Source organism: Polychytrium aggregatum (genome assembly GCF_025602895.1).
Source record: "Polychytrium aggregatum strain JEL109 chromosome Unknown BJ171scaffold_2, whole genome shotgun sequence".
Classification (NCBI taxonomy): Eukaryota; Fungi; Chytridiomycota; class Chytridiomycetes; order Polychytriales; genus Polychytrium; species Polychytrium aggregatum.
Genome location: NW_026516204.1, coordinates 1,203,764 through 1,221,378, shown reverse-complemented (window position 1 = coordinate 1,221,378; position 17,615 = coordinate 1,203,764). Strand labels below are relative to the sequence as shown.

General features: G+C 58.1%; 4 protein-coding genes across 4 annotated transcripts; 2 read left to right on the top strand and 2 right to left on the bottom strand.

Moving 5' to 3' along the window:
* Positions 1-618: 618 nt before the first annotated feature.
* Positions 619-1,473, bottom strand: BJ171DRAFT_577073 (uncharacterized protein; the record flags this gene model as incomplete). The annotated part of the gene is made up of 1 exon (XM_053113786.1): positions 619-1,473. The coding sequence occupies one exon, from the start codon at positions 1,471-1,473 to the stop codon at positions 619-621; it is 855 nt and encodes a 284-aa protein (XP_052971540.1).
* Positions 1,474-2,848: 1,375 nt separating this feature from the next.
* Positions 2,849-7,649, bottom strand: BJ171DRAFT_577072 (muts domain V-domain-containing protein; the record flags this gene model as incomplete). Its single annotated transcript, XM_053113785.1, has 12 exons — positions 2,849-3,013; positions 3,128-3,358; positions 3,423-3,476; positions 3,585-3,692; positions 4,007-4,063; positions 4,201-4,250; positions 4,399-4,406; positions 4,550-4,671; positions 4,876-4,965; positions 5,192-5,343; positions 5,584-6,096; positions 6,191-7,649. The coding sequence occupies 12 exons, from the start codon at positions 7,647-7,649 to the stop codon at positions 2,849-2,851; spliced, it is 3,009 nt and encodes a 1,002-aa protein (XP_052971539.1).
* A 410-nt stretch (positions 7,650-8,059) lies between these two features.
* On the top strand, positions 8,060-9,888 carry BJ171DRAFT_595190 (RlpA-like double-psi beta-barrel-protein domain-containing protein-containing protein). The gene is made up of 5 exons (XM_053114580.1): positions 8,060-8,278; positions 8,393-8,487; positions 8,614-8,681; positions 8,877-8,916; positions 9,075-9,888. The coding sequence occupies exons 1-5, from the start codon at positions 8,164-8,166 to the stop codon at positions 9,597-9,599; spliced, it is 843 nt and encodes a 280-aa protein (XP_052971538.1). The 5' UTR covers positions 8,060-8,163; the 3' UTR covers positions 9,600-9,888.
* A 370-nt stretch (positions 9,889-10,258) lies between these two features.
* Positions 10,259-16,882, top strand: BJ171DRAFT_487077 (uncharacterized protein). The gene is made up of 15 exons (XM_053109249.1): positions 10,259-11,129; positions 11,264-11,463; positions 11,612-11,902; positions 12,839-12,979; positions 13,203-13,349; positions 13,452-13,588; positions 13,698-13,787; positions 13,942-14,293; positions 14,439-14,514; positions 14,669-14,821; positions 14,947-15,099; positions 15,306-15,833; positions 15,963-16,189; positions 16,377-16,494; positions 16,604-16,882. The coding sequence occupies exons 1-15, from the start codon at positions 10,388-10,390 to the stop codon at positions 16,687-16,689; spliced, it is 3,441 nt and encodes a 1,146-aa protein (XP_052971537.1). The 5' UTR covers positions 10,259-10,387; the 3' UTR covers positions 16,690-16,882.
* Positions 16,883-17,615: the final 733 nt, after the last annotated feature.

The window sequence follows — 17,615 nt, the reverse complement described above, 5'->3', positions numbered from 1 at the left end:
GATGAACTTTGCGGCGAGGCAATTGGACAGGCACCCGCACACGCCACCCGAACTGCATGCATGTCCGAGGGCGCTCTGCAGCACCAACTAGCGCAAAAAAAGCGCATATCCCCACCGTGGGGACACAGACGCTCAGTCGCGCGGCCTGATTGAAAACCAGAAACGCCAGGATCCAACTCGCCATTCCAAAGCCGGCCACGGACAGACAGACAGAGGACGGACGAGGACGAGGGCAGAAGAACGGTGTGATTTATTGCCAGGGACACCTAGTCATATTATCCAAAATTTGAGGCAGGGAGCGTCCAGAAAGCATGTCGACGGGGCAGTCGAGTCATCGAAAGCTGGCCCATGGCCTGCGATTGCGGTTGGTGCAGATTGATGGGGAAGGGGGACCCAGCGACTTCAGAGGCCACGGTGGCAAATCAAAATCGCCACCAACGAGTCCAGCGGGAAATTGTCAAATTGTAACCGCAGCCGGGATGGTTAAAACCACGCCAAGGCTCGAAATTCAAATATGCCAGGAGGGGAAGGAGAGTAAAGCGAGGCTCGGCATACATCTGGGCTTGTGCAATTCTTGGACGGGTTTGGGAAAGAGTTCACATGTCTTGAGTCGTCGGTTCACTCGCTATTTGGGGTCAAAGGCGCCCCTGTAAAGCTCGGGCTGTGGCTGCTGTTGACCAGACAGCCGTAGTCGGCACGCAAGCGGCCGATGATATTGCACCATGTGGTGTACTCGGCTTGGCTCATGTGCACCTTCCACTCGATCAGCTCCAGGAAGCCCCGTTCGTAGCGGTTGAGTATCTCTACGTCGCCAATGTTCAGCAAGGTGGACCAGGTCCGGTTCGAGTAGCGGTTGTCTTGGTGGTACTTTTGCGACACGATGAGCGAAACGGCAAAGATTGTATCGATGTGCAGCGACAAGACGTCTTTCAGCGAGCTTGATGGCCCCGCCGAGAGGCCGCGGGATGTCAGCGACTGCCGCGCAGTCTCGAATTTCGATGTGTTGAAGAACGAGATGATCAGAAGGGGAAGTGTGCAGCGGGTCCGGACAAGCAGCTTCTTCAGCCGCTGTGAGCGGACACAAAAGTTTTCTTGCCATGGCACCGAGCCAGGGTATGCCGACGGGTCCGATCCACAGGCATCGGCGAAGAGGTGCGAAAGCGAGTAGATGGTCAGCTCTGCCGGATCGACGACACTGACTGGCCGAGCGGATAACGATGGGATGGTCGAGAGCGTCGACAGCGGTGTCGGCGGCTGGCTTGCTGGCGGTATCCCGTGCATAGCAACCTGGCTCGACGACGGTGCCGAAGCGGGCTTGCGTCGTTTGCACGGCCGATGGCTGGCTTCTAGCTCTATCGGTGTCGTATGGGAATAAGAGGTGTGCGACTGATGCCGAAGTTTGGATGATATGGCCCGCATGGCGTCCCGGTCGATGACGACCGCCTCGAGCTCCAACCCCGGGCTGTTTGCCATGGACGGACGGCGACCGACTGAGCAGTCTCGAGGGCGCTTTAGAGACATGTCCCGGTGCTGAACAGGTAGAGCTACGTGATGCATCGGTAAGAACAGCTATCTGGGGGGGGGACTACACTGGGAAGGAAGCGAGGGAAGGAACAACGAAAGGGAGCCGAGCAACGAAAGAACAAGACGAACGAGAAAGGGATTGAGGGGGGGATTTAAGCCAAAAGACGAGGAGAGAAAGAAAGGGCGGAGGAATATTTTGCCCAAAAGGAGTTAGCGGTGGTGGTGGTGGTGGTGGGGTAGAAGACAATGACAGTGGATGCAAGAGGAGTGCGCGGAGAGTTGCCGTTGTCTGCCCTGTTGCACCTGCCGTCCAGCATCAACGTGCGGAGGGACGCCGGAGGGGGGGATGCAAGAAGAGCGCTTGCGTTGGAGCCGGAAGACAACAGGCCGGACAGGGCGACAGCGACGCTTTGCCTTGGGAGCAAGATGACGAAAGGGGCAGCTGGCCATCGAAGCGCTTTTTGTTTGGCAGACGCTCGTGGTGCTTGGCATGGTCTCAAGGTGATGGACACAGACACGGTCCAGGAAAGTATCGGCACTGGCTGTGCGAGCAAGGGCGGCAGAGCAGCCGGTGGTCGGCATCCCCGCAGCGGCCGACATTACCAGGGCGGTCTATCAGACAATGTCTGACAATCCGGCTGCCGAGGATACATCCCCGTCCTGGCGGGCACCTGTTCTTTGCCTGATCCGTCTGCCCAACGAGGGGACATGCGCTATCCGTCTCGTCCGCATCGCCTCTCACTGAATGCCGCCCAGGACTTGCCCCACACACGGCCCATCAAGGCCAACGACCAAAGCCCAAATCTCCAGCACAGCCCTCCCGATGCGGCGGTGTCGCCCATGTCTATGCCCGCCAGGCAGTTTCGAATCAAGTCGAGAAGCAGCTAGCTTTGTTGAAGCAGCCAAGGCGCGGTTGGCAGATGCAAACCATCCGCTGGAGGGACCCGCGAGCCAAGTTTTCAGAGAGGCCACATGGACTTGGGCAGCCGACGAGCCCGTCTGTGTTGTGCATGGTCGATGGGCAGGTGGCAGGACCTGCGAGCATGTCACAAGAACCATCGCCAAGGAAGGGAGATTGCCAAGCGTCAAAGGCGGGATCCGCCCAGGCCGCTGAAAACAGCCCGCCGTCGTTTCCGCGGGCCGATGCGATCGTCTGCGCATCAGCTTTCGGCCGCTTGTCAAATCACAATCAACCACGTTTCGTGCACGGCCCGGTTGCAGTGCACGGGCCCCTTGGTTGGTCGCCACCAGCTGAGCGTCGCTTTTCTCTGAGCGGATCGTCTTGCCAAGACTGCCGCAGAGGATCTCGTCGGCCCGGCTGCGATCAGCGAGGACTTTGCCCTGGCTCGGAGGAGCCAAGACGCGAGAAGAACATGGCTGCGTTGTCGACCACCGACGCCGGAAGGCCCATGAGCCGGGCAATATCGATGCCATGCGACTTGGTCATCACACCCGGGAGGACCTTGTACACAAGCGCAAACTTGCCGTTCTGCAGCACCGAGCAGCATCGAGAAGCATCGAGAAGCATGGAGAAGCATCGATCGGCAGGTCCGGTTAGCGGCGGAACGATGGGCGCCCCAGCGGTCCACATTCTCCGACCCACCTGGCCAAAGTGGATTCCGGTGTGGTAGAATCGCACATGCTCGAGCTGAATGCGGGTGCTGTCTGCGGATGGGCTTGACCCAGGCATCTCCAGTAGATTCGCCAGTTCGTGGTAGTGCGTTGCAAAAAGCGTCCGGCATCGCACACGGTCGTGGAGGTACTGGATGATGGCCATCGCCAGCGCAACACCGTCCTGTGACGAGGTTCCCCGTCCAACCTCATCCATGATCACCTGCAACGCTGTATGTCAGCTAGCCATCGGTATTTGCAAATGCGGCCGGTAGAGCAATGCGTACCAGACTCTGGGCCGTTGCATTGGCCAGGATCGAGGCCGTTTCCTCCATTTCGACCTATTGTCAAAAGTACTCCAGCGTCAATCGAGTGCGGCCGCAGATAGAGTGGAGCCAGCGATGGCTTGAGTTGTCTAGTGTGGGAGGGGGCATGTCAACTTTGCCTACCATAAAAGTCGAACGATTGCCACCAAGGTCATCCGATGAGCCGATTCGAGTAAAGATGCGGTCTGCAATGCCGATCAGGGCCGACTCGGCAGGGACAAAGCTGCCGATCTGGGCAAGAACCGAGAGGATGGCGCTGGCTCGCCCACAGCGTATGCCGTCAGCCGTCCAGCGTCTGGAGTGTCGGTGCAGCCCGCTCTGCGTGAAGTGATTCCAGGATTCTCACCATTGCCGGAGATATGTGGACTTTCCTCCCATATTGGGCTAGGCATTTCGTCCAAGTCGCCGCGTATTGTTCCGGGTGATGCAAGTGCGATGCAGAAACAAGCACAGCCATGAGTTACTCTGCACCTGAACCGACGCCGAGTGCTCTGCCAACAGCCCTGCGGCCCACCCGACGAGTGAAGGAGCACCAGCACACTTACCCCAGTGATCACCCATATGCTTTCGTTGGGATTGAGATTCGAGTCGTTCCTGACAAACTGGCACCCATCCGTGATCCACAATGTCAGCTTGCCGGAGGACAGTCGCCAGGCCATGCCTCCATGATGTATCATCCAGACAGACATAGGACCGAGCAAGAAAGCATCCCTTGCATATGAACATGCGTTTGGCCCACCTGGATTCCGCGCAGCTGTTGCATCCGCTCGACCGTGGGGTGTCTACCGCCTGTATTTGAGATAGTATGGCATCAAAAGCCGTTGGCTGCACTGCAGATCGTGCACTCTCGGGCATATCGCCCGATGACAGCTCGTTGAAGTATTGAATAAATGAAGAGAAATGCAGCTCCGTTCGTCCAACGGCAGCAAATACAAACCTACAATCCTGTGTACGGGTCTTATGCAACCGTTCCCAGCGAACCGATGGATCAAAACATGGAAAGACGAGGAGGATCATCAGCAGGCTCACGATCTGGTTCATGCATGGCCGACCCTCATGAGCGCCATCAACACCATGCGATACGTTACTCTGTCGTGATTTGTGGCCGAGTAAACTTGCGCTCGAGCGCGCAGTGAGCAAGAGCGGCGCTGACATCGATCTCTGCGACTGCGCTGGCGGCCTCCTTGATCAGAAACGACTCTACAATCAGCTGCAGGGGACGGAGGCCATATTGAGATGAAACCAGTAAGCTGTATGACACGGCCGGCCCCGTCTGCATCGAGGTGCGGTTGGCACTACATCGCCCACCGCAATTGTCCGATCTAGCGGCTCGATCCAATTGCTCGACGTGGTTTGATAGTGAACGCAGCAAGAGCCGCGACACACAGCCTCAAGGGATACACCCAATACCAACCCGGCGAACGGCATCCGCAAAGATGTCCTTTTGCAGAATCGAGATCTGCTCCGAGTTGAGCTGAATCAAATTGTATAGTTTGGTCCATTTCTGAAGCATCGGGATCGTTGGAGGACCAGAGGTTAGGGCGTATCTGTCACCCGGCGGGGTGCTTTCGCTCCGACGATAGACCAATCGGCCTTCAATCAAGCCGTGTGGAGACCAGGCCACCGATGTTGATGAAACAGCGAGCAGATCTGCGTTTCTCAACGCACACAGCCTCTTGCAATCAAAGGCAGGCGGGATCATCGCTGTGGCGCGACGCACCCGAACTCACCTCGCTCTGAAAGCGCGTCAGCTTTGAGTTTTTTTGCACGCTCAAGGGCTTCAGGTCCCTTGAGGCCTCAACCTTTTGGTTCAGAAGGGCTGCTGTCCGGAATTCGACGAGACAGCCGTGCTTTGGGTCGAAGCAAAGGTTTGCAGCATTGGCTGAGTGTGCGTGAGCAGGTGGTGGAAGGGTGTACATCGACATCGGGCAGGGTCGATTGTCGTGTAAATATACAAATCAGTTGACGTAAGTGACTCGCACATGCAGCGCTTTCGTCGCGGCAAAACCGAGCCTCACTTGCTTCAATTCGATTCGATGTGACGGTGGAGTCCGAGAGTGGTCATTCTCCGGCTCAGCGGGGAGGGACTCGGCGTGATAAAACGATCGCTGCGGCAACGTACCAGACCGAGGGCTCACATACTCCTTTGTCAGATCCTGTCGCAGAGCCTCGCTTCGCTGAATGAGCTCAGCTCGTTGTTCCAAGAGCCTGTCCAACTCATGGGCGAACCCCGCTCGAATAATCCGCGGCTGGTCGGTTGTGTCAATGTTCTCGACCAGGTAATCCTCGGAAACAAAGCCTTCGTACCTTTCGATCAGATCATCAAACAGGGGGATGGCCCTGGTCAGGCCAAGGAGCGATTGTCTGAGCTTTGGAGCCAATGCCTGACCCTGTGGAGACTCTGCGTAGTCCAGCAAGAGCTGTCGTAGATCGCGGGAGATCTTAAGGCTCTGTATGACATGGTGGAAGTCTGCTGGCCCGCCGCGGTTGAGGTGCAGTTTGGACAGGGCGCGTTCAATATCTTTGAAGGACTTGAGGGCGGTGCGCACATCGACAAGCAGGTGCGAGTTGGTGAAAAACACTTCGACCAGATTGAGCCGCCGCTCAATCTCCGGGACCGACGTCGAAGGAGCCTCTGGGATACGAGAGCGTGCATGGGTGAGACTCTAGCCACAGGGGCGGCGCCAAACCTGCAGACAAACTGCACCAGACACACGTTCGATACCGACTGATACGCTGGACAAGTAGTCGGGAGCCGACCGCCGTAACGGTTTCGTCGATTTCACTGAGCAGGCTGCCCTTGGTGAGCCCGGTTCGCTGAGTTTTTGTGAGTTCGAGCGAGGCATGCGTAACGGCGTCGATTGTCATGGTCTCCCCCAAGGCTGCATCCTTGCTTGGGTTGAAGAGCGACAGTGATCGCGTGGGATAGATGGCGGCTACGTGTCTCAGGAGTGCTCCAGCCGCTTGGATCTGTGGCTTGGTGAATTGGCCGAGCAGCTCCGAGACGTCCGTCGCTTCGTGAGCTGGATGGGACAGCGGGGTCACAGCATGCCGCTGGCGGGCCGTCCCGAGCTTGGCCATGTTGCTCTGGAGTAGTTTCACAAAGGTCGGATGGGCGGTTGCATGGGAAAACTCCTTTGACGGCTTTCGGGCGATCAGCGGGGTGATGCCGCTGCTCTCCCGTTGGATGTAGTCCTGAACGGCGACAGCGGCTGGATGGCCCTGGTCCACGAGCGATTTCTCGACGACAAATTCTCTGGGCTGGACCTTGACGAGGACAGACGGAAGCGAGCCGAGGGTTGAGCTGCCGACAAAGAATTCGCCCGTGGAGATGTCCAGCCACGCGAGGGCCAGCGGGCTCGAAGGTGACAGGTCATCGGGCTGCAGAACGAGCAGTGACATGAAGAAGTTGTTGTCCTTGCTCTCGAGCCAGTGTTCGTCCAGCATGGCTCCGGGAGTGGCTATCCGTGTGACAGCCCTGAGCTTGGTTTTCGTCCTTGACAGGCGGTCGTCATCCACCTGGTCGACGACGGCGACGGTCTTGCCGGCCTTGAGTAGACGCTCAAGATAGCGCAGAAGCTGCGAGACTGGGAAGCCCACAAACGGCACCTTCCCGTTCGCGACCCTGAGATCGCATATCTCGGCGACTTGCTGGAAATAATCGTACCCCGGAAGTTTGTAGACCTCATAGAATCCTCCGACTTGAACGAGGAGGATGTGGTCGGGATGCTTGCTTTGGATCTCGCGAATCTCGCCCATGAGGGGAGTGTCGTGAATATCGGGAAGGGTCGTGGGCTGGAGGGTGATGGCCTCTTCGGCATCGCGTAGCGAGAGGTCGATCGGGATCTTGATGTCGATGGGCTTGGAGGAAGCTCGTCGGGTTCTTGCTCTGACAGGCACAGGTGTCGGATCGGACAGGGCGATGGACACTGGCTGACTGACGCCTTTGCTCAATGGGGCAGAGGAGGAGCCGTCGATCGAGAGTGGATCTGGCGATGGCAACGGACTCTGGGGTTTCCCACTGCGGGTTCTCTTTGCTGTGGCGCTGGCGGTGTGGGATGAGTCGGATCGGAATTGCGTCTGCTGAAAGTTCGGTTGGATATGGAGCAGCGAAGCCGCGGCGACGTAGCTGTGGACGGACGCTGGCCGAGCGACAGCACACTGGCGGAGGCGGCTCAGAACCGACATTGCATATGCATGAAGCAGGACGGTGCGTGCGCGATGCGATGGACGGGGGCTGGACGGACTTGCGATGCAAATGCCGATGCAAATGCCGATGCCGATGCAAATGCCGATGCAGGACAGCGATGCAGGACAGCGATGCACCATGTCGGCGACGAGCGCGTGCGTGTGCGTGTGTGCGCTGTGTGTGTGTGCATCCCGGTCGAATGTGGATCGAGCCAGTCCGGATCGAGTGCACGGCCCGGGCGCGGTGTGTCGCCGTGCGACGCGCTCTGTGCGACGCGCTCTGTGCGACAGTGTCATACACGGACACATTTGCGCGACATTGGCCCTTGCTGTGGGCACACGGCGCCGTTGCTGTGTCGCTGTTGCCGCGTCCTTGTGCCGAAGCCCATTTTTTCGTCCCCCGGCCTGCCCGTCTTTCCCGCCGACGCTTGGCCAGGAGCGAGTTTGCCCTTTTCTCCCCAGGCTCTCCCGCATCTGCAACCCGCAAGTCGCCGCTGCCACCGCCGCAACAGACATGGTGGCCATCCACAACGCCGTCTCGCTCGTCGCCGTGCTTGCCGCGGCGAGCACCGTCCAAGCATCGCTCAGCGGACCCTACAGCGGCCAGGCCACCTGGTACGGCACAGGAGGTATGTCTTGGCCCCCAATGCATTTCGTCTGCAGTGCATTTCTTCTGCCGCTTGCGCGCCATGTCGCCGAACTGCCCAGGACCCTTGGCTCGATGCTGACCTGATGCTGTGCAGCCGGTGTTAGCGACGGAGCGTCCCCTCCCTGGCCCGGAACACCCGGTGCTTGCGGAAGCAACTTCCCGACCGACAAGTACTACTATGCGGCTCTGGTAAGGCGCTGTCCATGTCCTCGCCATGCCCCCCCCTGCACCAACAGCATCATCCGCCTCCCTCCCCCGGCCGACTGCGTCTTCTCTGTCCGTCCCTTCACTTACACCTTCTGCATGTGAGCACAGACCCACACCATGTGGGATGGCGGTGCCAACTGTGGCTACTGCGTGACGGTCCACGGCCCCAAAGGAAGGTAATGCAGCCGATCTCTCCCGTCCATCTCCGAGCCAGCACCATCAGTCGATTCGGCCCTCGATCGATCGGCGATCCAGCGTCCCCAGCGAGAGCGCTTGGCGAGCCTGATCGGCAGTTGGGCGTACACCTACCCACTCATCCATCGGGAAGACTGTGGCCTCACCACTGCCCTCATCTGATTTCGCCCCGATAGCGTCGAAGTTCCGATTGTCGATGAGTGCCCCGATGCCCAGGTGAGCACTCGCATCCCGAAGCATACTTCTCTTGCTCGGCACGGCGTGATGTGCCATCGGATCAGATGCTCGCTCCAATGCTTGTACTCTGCTATCTCTATCGACGTGCTCTCTCTGTCTTCCCAAACTCATCCCGATGCTCAATCTCTGCCATCCAGTGCACCTACGGCCATCTCGATCTTTCTCCCCAGGCTTTCTCCGAAATCGCCAGCCTGGGAGCCGGCATCGTCGACATCACCTGGTCGGTATCGAGCTGCTCGACCCACGGATGCACAGGATGCAAAAGCAGTCCGCCTCCCCCTCCCCCTCGCCCTCCTCCGCCGCCGCCTCCAAAGTCCACAACCACGACCACAACGACAAAGACCACCACTACTACCACCACCACCACCACCACCACCACCACTGCGAGCAGCAGCGCCGCTGCATCCAGCACCATCGTCTCGATCTCAGCCAACGCCACCCTGTCCTCCACGGTTGGCTCGGCTGCGTCCAGTGCCGCTTCCCAGCCCACGGGCTATGTTGTTCCGCCTCTGTTCCAGCGCAAGGCTTGCTATTCCAACTCGTCCTCTATGATTAGAAAGCGTGCGCTTGGCCAGACCCTGGTCGATCGTCGGGCAACAGACGAGCGCGGGACCTTGCGGTCCACATGGAATGGTCTCGCCAAGTGGCTCACTGGCTTCTAAAGCCCTGCAGTCATGATGCTCCCGCTTGCGGGACTACGTTCGTATGCCGGTACAAGTACAGATAGAGCGATATGGTGCCTCGGCTTTCTTTGCTTCCTCTCCTGCTTACCCCATGCTCTTGATGCTCCTCCACGAGCAAGCCCGTCCATCTGTGATGGCCGCGCAGTCTGTCGTTCCCTTCGTCCACGAAACATCCTCGTGGTGTCTGCTGTTGATTTCAATCGGTCTTTGCCACGCGCTAGTCTTGTGCTCCTACCAAGGCGTAATATATTTTGCTCATGAAATGGAACGATCTGCCTTTGGAGCTTTTCGGGTTGAGATGCAATCTGAGGAGGGGCTGCAGCTCGCCAAGTACTCCGAGCAACTCAAGGACCACACGAACAAACTGGTGCTTGAAAAGGTGCCCCGATTCAATCCGAGCATACCTCCAACCCACCCGAACAGTGCGCCAACCCACCCGAGCATACCTCCAACCCACCCGAACATACCTCCAACCCACCCGAACATACCTCCGACTCATTCAAACACAACACCCTGGCGGCTGCGCTTGCGCCCCGGCTGCGCGTCTCGGAACCGGGAGGGCTCGTCCTGGCTCGGCCACACACACACACACACCGCATCCGGTCTTGCCCCGCGCCGGTTCACTTGGACAGATCGCTCTGCGTTTTCGCACCTTTCTCTCCCCGATCGACCGCCGCCAGCGCCGTCCTGCGCTTGATCTGCATCCTGCTCTATCTATCTTCCCGCTTTGCTGCGCGGCTCTCTTATACTGCGTACAACTGCCTGGCATGGATCCCCGCCAGTGGGCCAATGACGCTCTGCACGAGCATGAGTCGGCGTCCGGAAGCCCCTCGGAGCCAGATCGGTCCGCCCAGCGCTCTGGCGGCGGCCCAGCACCCGAAGCCGCGGATGCAGCCGACACAGCGTATTCTTATACGCACGTGGATGCAAGTGGGTCTATCCAGACGATATCGGATGATGGCTTCGGGGCCGCGCTCTCCGACCCAAGCGGCTCAACCCTCCTTTCGGCCACCGTCCACTCTGATTCATTCGAGAGCCACAGCCACAGCCACAGCCGTGCCTATAATCCTTACGAGTCACCGCTCGAAATGGCCGATCGCCAGCACGAAGATCCAGTCTCTTTACTCTCCTCGGGCGACGCTCTCGACCAGCACGGGTTGCCTCTTGGCCCGTCCAACGATGACCAGGACCAGGACAGAGATCGGTCCGAAGATCGGTCCGGTGGCCATATCCCCGTCAGCGACGTGGATGCTCACCAAGCCTACGATCATGACATGGCCGATGGCGATCGGCTCAATGATCAGGGCGATGAGGACTATGCCGACTCGGAACGCCCTGATGACGAGATCTTGGTCGCTGACGGCGCGGAGGCTGACCCCGACCGCCCAGCCCCAAGCGGCGAGGCATACGAAGGCGATGATGCCATGCATGACTCGACTGCAGCAGAGGGCAGTGGCTTCGATCACAGCGACCAGCAAGAAGACTCGTCGTCTGAACAGCTCAAGTCAGGTATGAGATCTGCACTGCCTCAGTCGGCGGTCTGTCCGGCCAGTGCCGGTATCGCGCGCATACAGTGATGTGTATCTGCTCACCCATCTACTGCAATATTTCTCCGCCGGATATCACCTCTCTTGCCCCGACAGAGAGCCTGGTGCAGCCAGCATCCTCGCGCAAGGGCGAGGCCTCCCGAGTCGACAAGCTGGAGGAACTCTATGCCAAAGTGCAGGAGCATCCCTGGGGCACCGACTACTGGAGTGCGCTGGTGCTGGAAGCCAATCGGCGGCCGGACCCTGAGATTGTCCGCAAGGCCTACGAGGATATCTTGGTCCAGTTTCCTACCTCGGTAAGAGTAGGAGAGCTGCCAGGCAGCATCGCTGCTGCGAGGGATCCTTCCCGAGGAACCCTTGGCGGCAACACGGCGCCCATCCAAGACACAATGGTCCGCTCCAGATCGGATATCAGTGCACTAACAACAGGCTGTCCCCCTTCAGGCTCGCCACTGGATTTCATACGTCGAGTTTGAGCAAAAGCTGCAGTGTTTCGACAAGGTCGATGCAATTTTCACACGGTGTCTGCGATCTGTGGTCAACGTAGACCTGTGGAAGGTGTATCTGACGTACATCCGCAAGATCCACCCTGTGACCAATGTCTCTGTCGAAAAGCGGACCGAGAACCGGGCCACGATCACCAAGGCATACGAATTTGTCCTCCAGAACATTGGCATCGACAAGGAAAGCGGCTCGATCTGGAGCGACTATTTGAACTTTATCAAGAGTGGAGAGGTAAGAGCACAGCTGTGCGCGGAAGACGAGGGAAGCGGCGTGGAGGCGGGAGAGGGGGAGGTATTGTGCAAAACTTGGCGAGGTGCACATGGCGGGAACATGGGAAAATAAACTATGACCGTTGCATCGAAGTCATTGTGACGGCGGCGATCGAGGGCCTACCAGGATCCAAACTATCAGCACAGTCCGGAACGACTCGGCGGTGGCGACTGGCAGTCGGCAAAGCCAAGGGCCGAGAAGCAGCGAGGGATGTCTGGAGCAGGCTGTTGGGATGGCCTGTGCTATTATGGCTGTGCTGCAGTGCTTATGCTATTTTACTTTGCCGTCGAGCTGGCATGCGCTGCCATATCAATATGCTATGGACATTGGCACGCTCGGGCTGTGTCAGCGCTGTGCTTTATTGATGCACCTTGATGCTGGGCAACCGTGCATTACTGTCACTTATGTCTGGGATGTACTACCGCCATTTACGCTTGCGGTACTGACGACTGGGTGAACAACTGGATCACGCTGGAGTCACTCGCTGGACATCAAGTAGAGCAAGACGATAAAGCTGTGGCACATGGGATTTGACTGGATGGCACCGACCGGCTGTCTATGTGGCAATTCGAGCTCATCCATAGCATCCTTGGAATGCTTCTGCCGAAGCGGATCTGAACGAGCAAGGGGTGCACCGCTGTGGTGGGACGGCGACGCAACTTGTCGACTTGTATCAACATGCTAACGGTGTCGTCCTCTCTTGGCCACTGCGGAATGCGGACGGCGTACGCCCACTGGTACATTGAATCCATGAACACGTCCGGCGTAACTTTCTCTGGTTATTCCCGGGGATTGCTTGTATGAACCCTACGGCTCGAACAATCCGGGCTGGCCATCGTCGCCCGGCACTGCACACTTGATCAACCTCTGGCGCGCTCCGGGCTATTTCTGGGACAGACCAAGTCAACCTACGAAGAGCAACAGAAAATGGCTCAGCTCCGTGCCGTCTATCACCGCGTCATCGCCATTCCGATATCCAACATCGAAGCGATCTGGAAAGAGTACGATGTCTTTGAGAATGGGCTCAACAAGTTGATGGTAAGAATCGCTCCTCTCCTCACTTCTCCTCTCCTGGCCACCACACGAGCGAACATGACACCGACAGCAACGTTGCTTGCTCCGCTTCTGCCGGATGTTCTGCCGGATGTTCTGCCGGATGTTCTGCCGGATGTTCTGCCGGATGTTCTGCATCCGCGAGTGCGTCCAAGTCGAGCCAGCGGCGTTGACGAATCGTTCCCATCTGGATCTGCCCGCGCCACAGGCCAAGAAGTTCCTGAGCGAAAAGTCCCCGGGCTACATCACCGCGAGAGTCAATTACAAAAACCTGAAGAACCTGACCGAGTTTATCGACAAGCAAAAGACCTGGATGGCTGTTCCAACCCGCTGGACTGAGCGGGAATGCCGGATGGTGAGCCTTGTGCCGAACGCATCAGCACCACGCGAGAACGACCCTCTTTGGTGTCCACGGGGGCAGTTGCAGGCGTATGACTGACAATGCCTTGGGAATCAGGTTCAATCATGGCACAAGGTCATTCAGTGGGAAAAGTCCAACCCCTTGGCTCTGGAAGAGAAGAGCGCCGTTGTGGCCCGAGTGATGCATGCATACAAATGCGCTCTCCTGATGCTGAGGCTCTATCCGCAAGTCTGGTGAGTTCGCTCTCGATGTCCAGCAGCAGAGCTAGGACGGGCACCGGTTGCACCAGAGCACATCATGCGTCCAATCGCACTCACCTTCCATGTGTCGTGCCATGGACAGGCACGAAGCGGTGATGTACCTGGCCGAGGTTGGAAAGCCGGATGAATCCCTGGCCATGCTCAAGTCAGGACTTGAAGCCAATCCCAGGAGGTACGGCCCAACGCGGCGGTTTGGAGCAGCGGCGGGCAACGAGAACGGCTATGGCCTTGCACTTGCAAAGCACTCTACCCTATCACTCTGAACACGGGCTTGCGTGTGGTTATGGCGATACTCTTCGAGCCACACTCACTCTGTGCTTCCATAGTCTCCTTTTGTCGTTTGCCCTGGCCGAGTTTGAAGAGGCCGCCAAGAAGCCGTTTTCCGAGATTGCTCCGATCTTTGATTCGCTTGTTACCGAGTACGAGCGCGAGATCGAGCTAATCAATGCCAAGTACGATCAGGAACGCGAGCGCTTGCTCGGCATCGATCAGCCCACGGCCGCCGAGGAGGCCGAGTGGGATGGCGAGAAGCGAGAGCAGGAGCGCGCCAAGTTCAAGCAGCGTGAGGCAGCAGTCAGCCAGAAGCTCGATGAGGAGAAAGAGAGGCAGCTGGCTGAGGCCAAGGATGCGCTTGGATCGATCTGGATCACCTACATGAAGGTCGCCCGCCGTGTGGAGGTATGCATGATTCGAATAGCATCTAGGCAAGCAATGTCCAGAGTCTGTGATTGACCAAGGCCGGTTGGAGAGCAGCACGGTGTGGAATCACATGCCTCTTCTCGGACAGGGCTCTCTGTTTCTTACATCGGCCTGTTTTTATCAGAACATTCGTGCAGCTCGGGTGATCTTTGGGCGCGCCAGGAAGTCGAGTTGCACCTATCAAGTGTTTGTCGCTTCGGGTACGTCTCAATGGCTTGCATCAGACTGCTGCGGTGTGGGCTGTTGCGGTGTGCCGCTCGATTCACGCAGACAGTCTCGGAGAACGGGAGTCAATTCAGTCTGGCGAGGATGTACTTGTACCGGCTCGATGGCTGATCGAACATTCATGGACAGCGCTTATGGAGTATCATTGCAACAAGGACGCCACGGTTGCCGGCAAAGTTTTCGAACTCGGTCTCAAGCTCTTTGGTATGAACGAGGACGAGAGCTCCTTCAAATATCTCACCGCCTACTTTGACTTTCTAATCGGCATCAACGACGAGAACAGTGAGTATCATGCTACGCCAAGCGACGGACTCGATCGGCCACAGACTGTGAGTCGAAAGAGAGGTGAAGAGGCGATGGTGGATTTGATATGTGGTTTTGACTCGTTCCCTTGTCTCCTTGGGCAGATTTCCGTGCCTTGTGCGAGCGAGTCCTGGCCAACATCTCGCCCGAAAAGTCCAAGCCGATCTGGAACCGTCTGCTCGAGCACGAGCGCAATTACGGCGATCTGGTCAATGTGCGCAAAGTGGAGAAGCGCATCGCTGAGGTGTTCCCGGAGAGTATGTGCCATGCGCCGTCCTGTACAGTGCGGGAGAAAATGGACGCTGGGAATGGGGAAGGATCGGCCGCGTGGTTGGGATGTGAATCCGCTGCAAGATGATGGACTGACTCTTTGATCGGCAATCTGCACTGTTGCAAAGTGAGGATCGTGATGGCATCTCGCTGTCCATGGCTAATGCATGGACTCCGCTCCCCGATGTCTTAGGTGACCGGCCCTTGCTCGACAGTTTGTATGATCAAGCACAGCAGTGGTCGTACTCGGGTCTGCATCATATCGAAAGGGTAGAGCTCGGCTATCCCTCAATCAAGGCGCTGGTGGAAGGCGGCACGGTTCAGCCCAGCGCATCGGCCGCTACAGTCGCAACCAGTGGCTCAGGCACAACCGCACCAAAGTCCTCCAAGCAATCTTCGCGCAAGGATGGCGGATCCAGGACCAACGACTCGCGCTCCGGCAACGCCCCCGATGGCCATCACAAGCATGGCCCTTCGCACCACGGCCAGGGCGGATCCTCCGGCCATGGCTCGCAAGGACACTCGGGACGAGGATTCCAGCAGCAGAACCAGCCACCGAAATCCGCCATACCGCCAGCTCAACAACAACAGCCGTTCCTCCAAGCCCCGCACAGCTTTGAACAGCAGGGTCCGGCATTTTCCAAGCCGCCCGCGGCCGAGCGCGCCGCCGATCCAATCTCGTGGATGCTTTCTGTACTTCCGCCTCCAGCCCACTACAACGGTGAGGGAGAGCGGGAGTGCCGAGTCGCGGGGCCCAATCTGCGTACTCTCGTCCTGTGCCCCCTCCCCCCGCCACAAACCCACGGTCTCCACTGACGCCCTCAGGGGGTAATTTTTCTGCTGATTCTAGGCGTGATCCTGAAACCAGACGATCTCATCGACTGTCTGCGCAAGATCCAGATTCCGCTGCCAAACGCGCCTCCAGGCGGCGGCCCTCCTCCTTACCAAAGTGACATTGGCGCACCAGGTGGCGTCGGAGGGTTCTCGGGACGGCCTGGGGAACGCGGCTTCGGAAACCGAGGATACGACGACGGACCGCGTGGCGGACCTGGACGAGGCCGTGGCGGAGCAGGATGGGTAAAGTAACGAATGCCTTTCCTGGCTGTGCGACTGAGCAAGTGGACCGAGTCGATGGACCGAGTCGATGATTGAGCGAGCGGGTTGGACAAGCGGGTTGAGCTTCGTATATTTGGACTTGGCTAGGACCACGATGGCCCATCACACATGTTCCTGATTTGATCCATCTCTGAATCAGCAGCAGCAACAACAACAACAACAACAACAACCCCAAGCACAGCAACCACAGGGTGGTCGTCGAGGAGCCGGCATCAAGCGGAAGGGTGCGCAGGAATACGGCGGAAACGAAGACGATGACTTTGGAAGTAAGCACAGAGCTCGTCCCCTCTTGCTGTTGCAGATGGAGATACTCTCGTATGGAGTGGCGTTGAATCGCTGACTGGCCCATCCCATCCACACCCAATTGCTCTACAGGAGGCGGACACGCAAGCCGCCCTCCGCCAGACCACGACATCTATCGTGCTCGACAGATGCCCAAGCGATATCGGGACGAGCCGTAAGCGACATGTCTCGCGAACGACAGCAGGCCACAGAGCAGACATTGCGGCTCAGTGAGGGCACACGCCTTACACCCACAAGCCGTCCGGTCTCTACTACACTTTATTCAGAAAAAACGGGACAATATAGCCGTTTCCATGAACAGGTAGTATGTGCTGTGCTTGCGTCAAGCAAAGCCACAAGAAATAAAACAGATCACTTTGGCAGCCTCCGAGTGAAGACCACCGGTCGCTCTCCGGTCTCCACAATCGACCTGCATACTGTGATCATGTTGCGCGCCGCATTGACGTCGCGATTCCACACTGTCCGGCGGCTGGGATTCTTGCAGCTCCTGACAAAGTGGGAATTCGCAACCCTGGGCGCATCGAGTCCTTCCAACCGAACTGGCTCCAGGCACTTGGAGCACACTTGCGAGGTGTTGAACTCGTTCGTCGAGGCCACCTTGACGCTTCCATGATGGTGATTGGGACGGCGTCGGTGGTGCTCGAATTGCTCAAAGTACTGAGCAAATCGCTGCCTCCGAGGGCTGGATGCATAGCCTTTGCCCTGTCGCCATGATGCATTGCCAAAGGCGATGACCACATCCTTCTCCCTCGGGGCGTGCTTCAGGACGGCCTTGCACATCTTGTCGACGGCCACTTGGCGCCTCTTGTGGCCTGTGAATCGATGGTGACGGGCCTTCTTGCCAAGGTGGAAATCGAGCTGCACTCGCAGCTCCGGTCGCAGGACATGGGTGAGATGGACCTTGAAAGCCTCCGAGGACGACACCTTGGGCGAGGGGGTGGACGACATCCAGGTCTCGATGCTGAGTCGATACTTCATGATATTGTGCCACTTGGTGTTGAACGTATGGCCACACATGTGCTGATAGTGGCCATTGGAGAATGAGACCACCTCGTCTTGGTGGCCCGGTGCTTGGATGACCGCC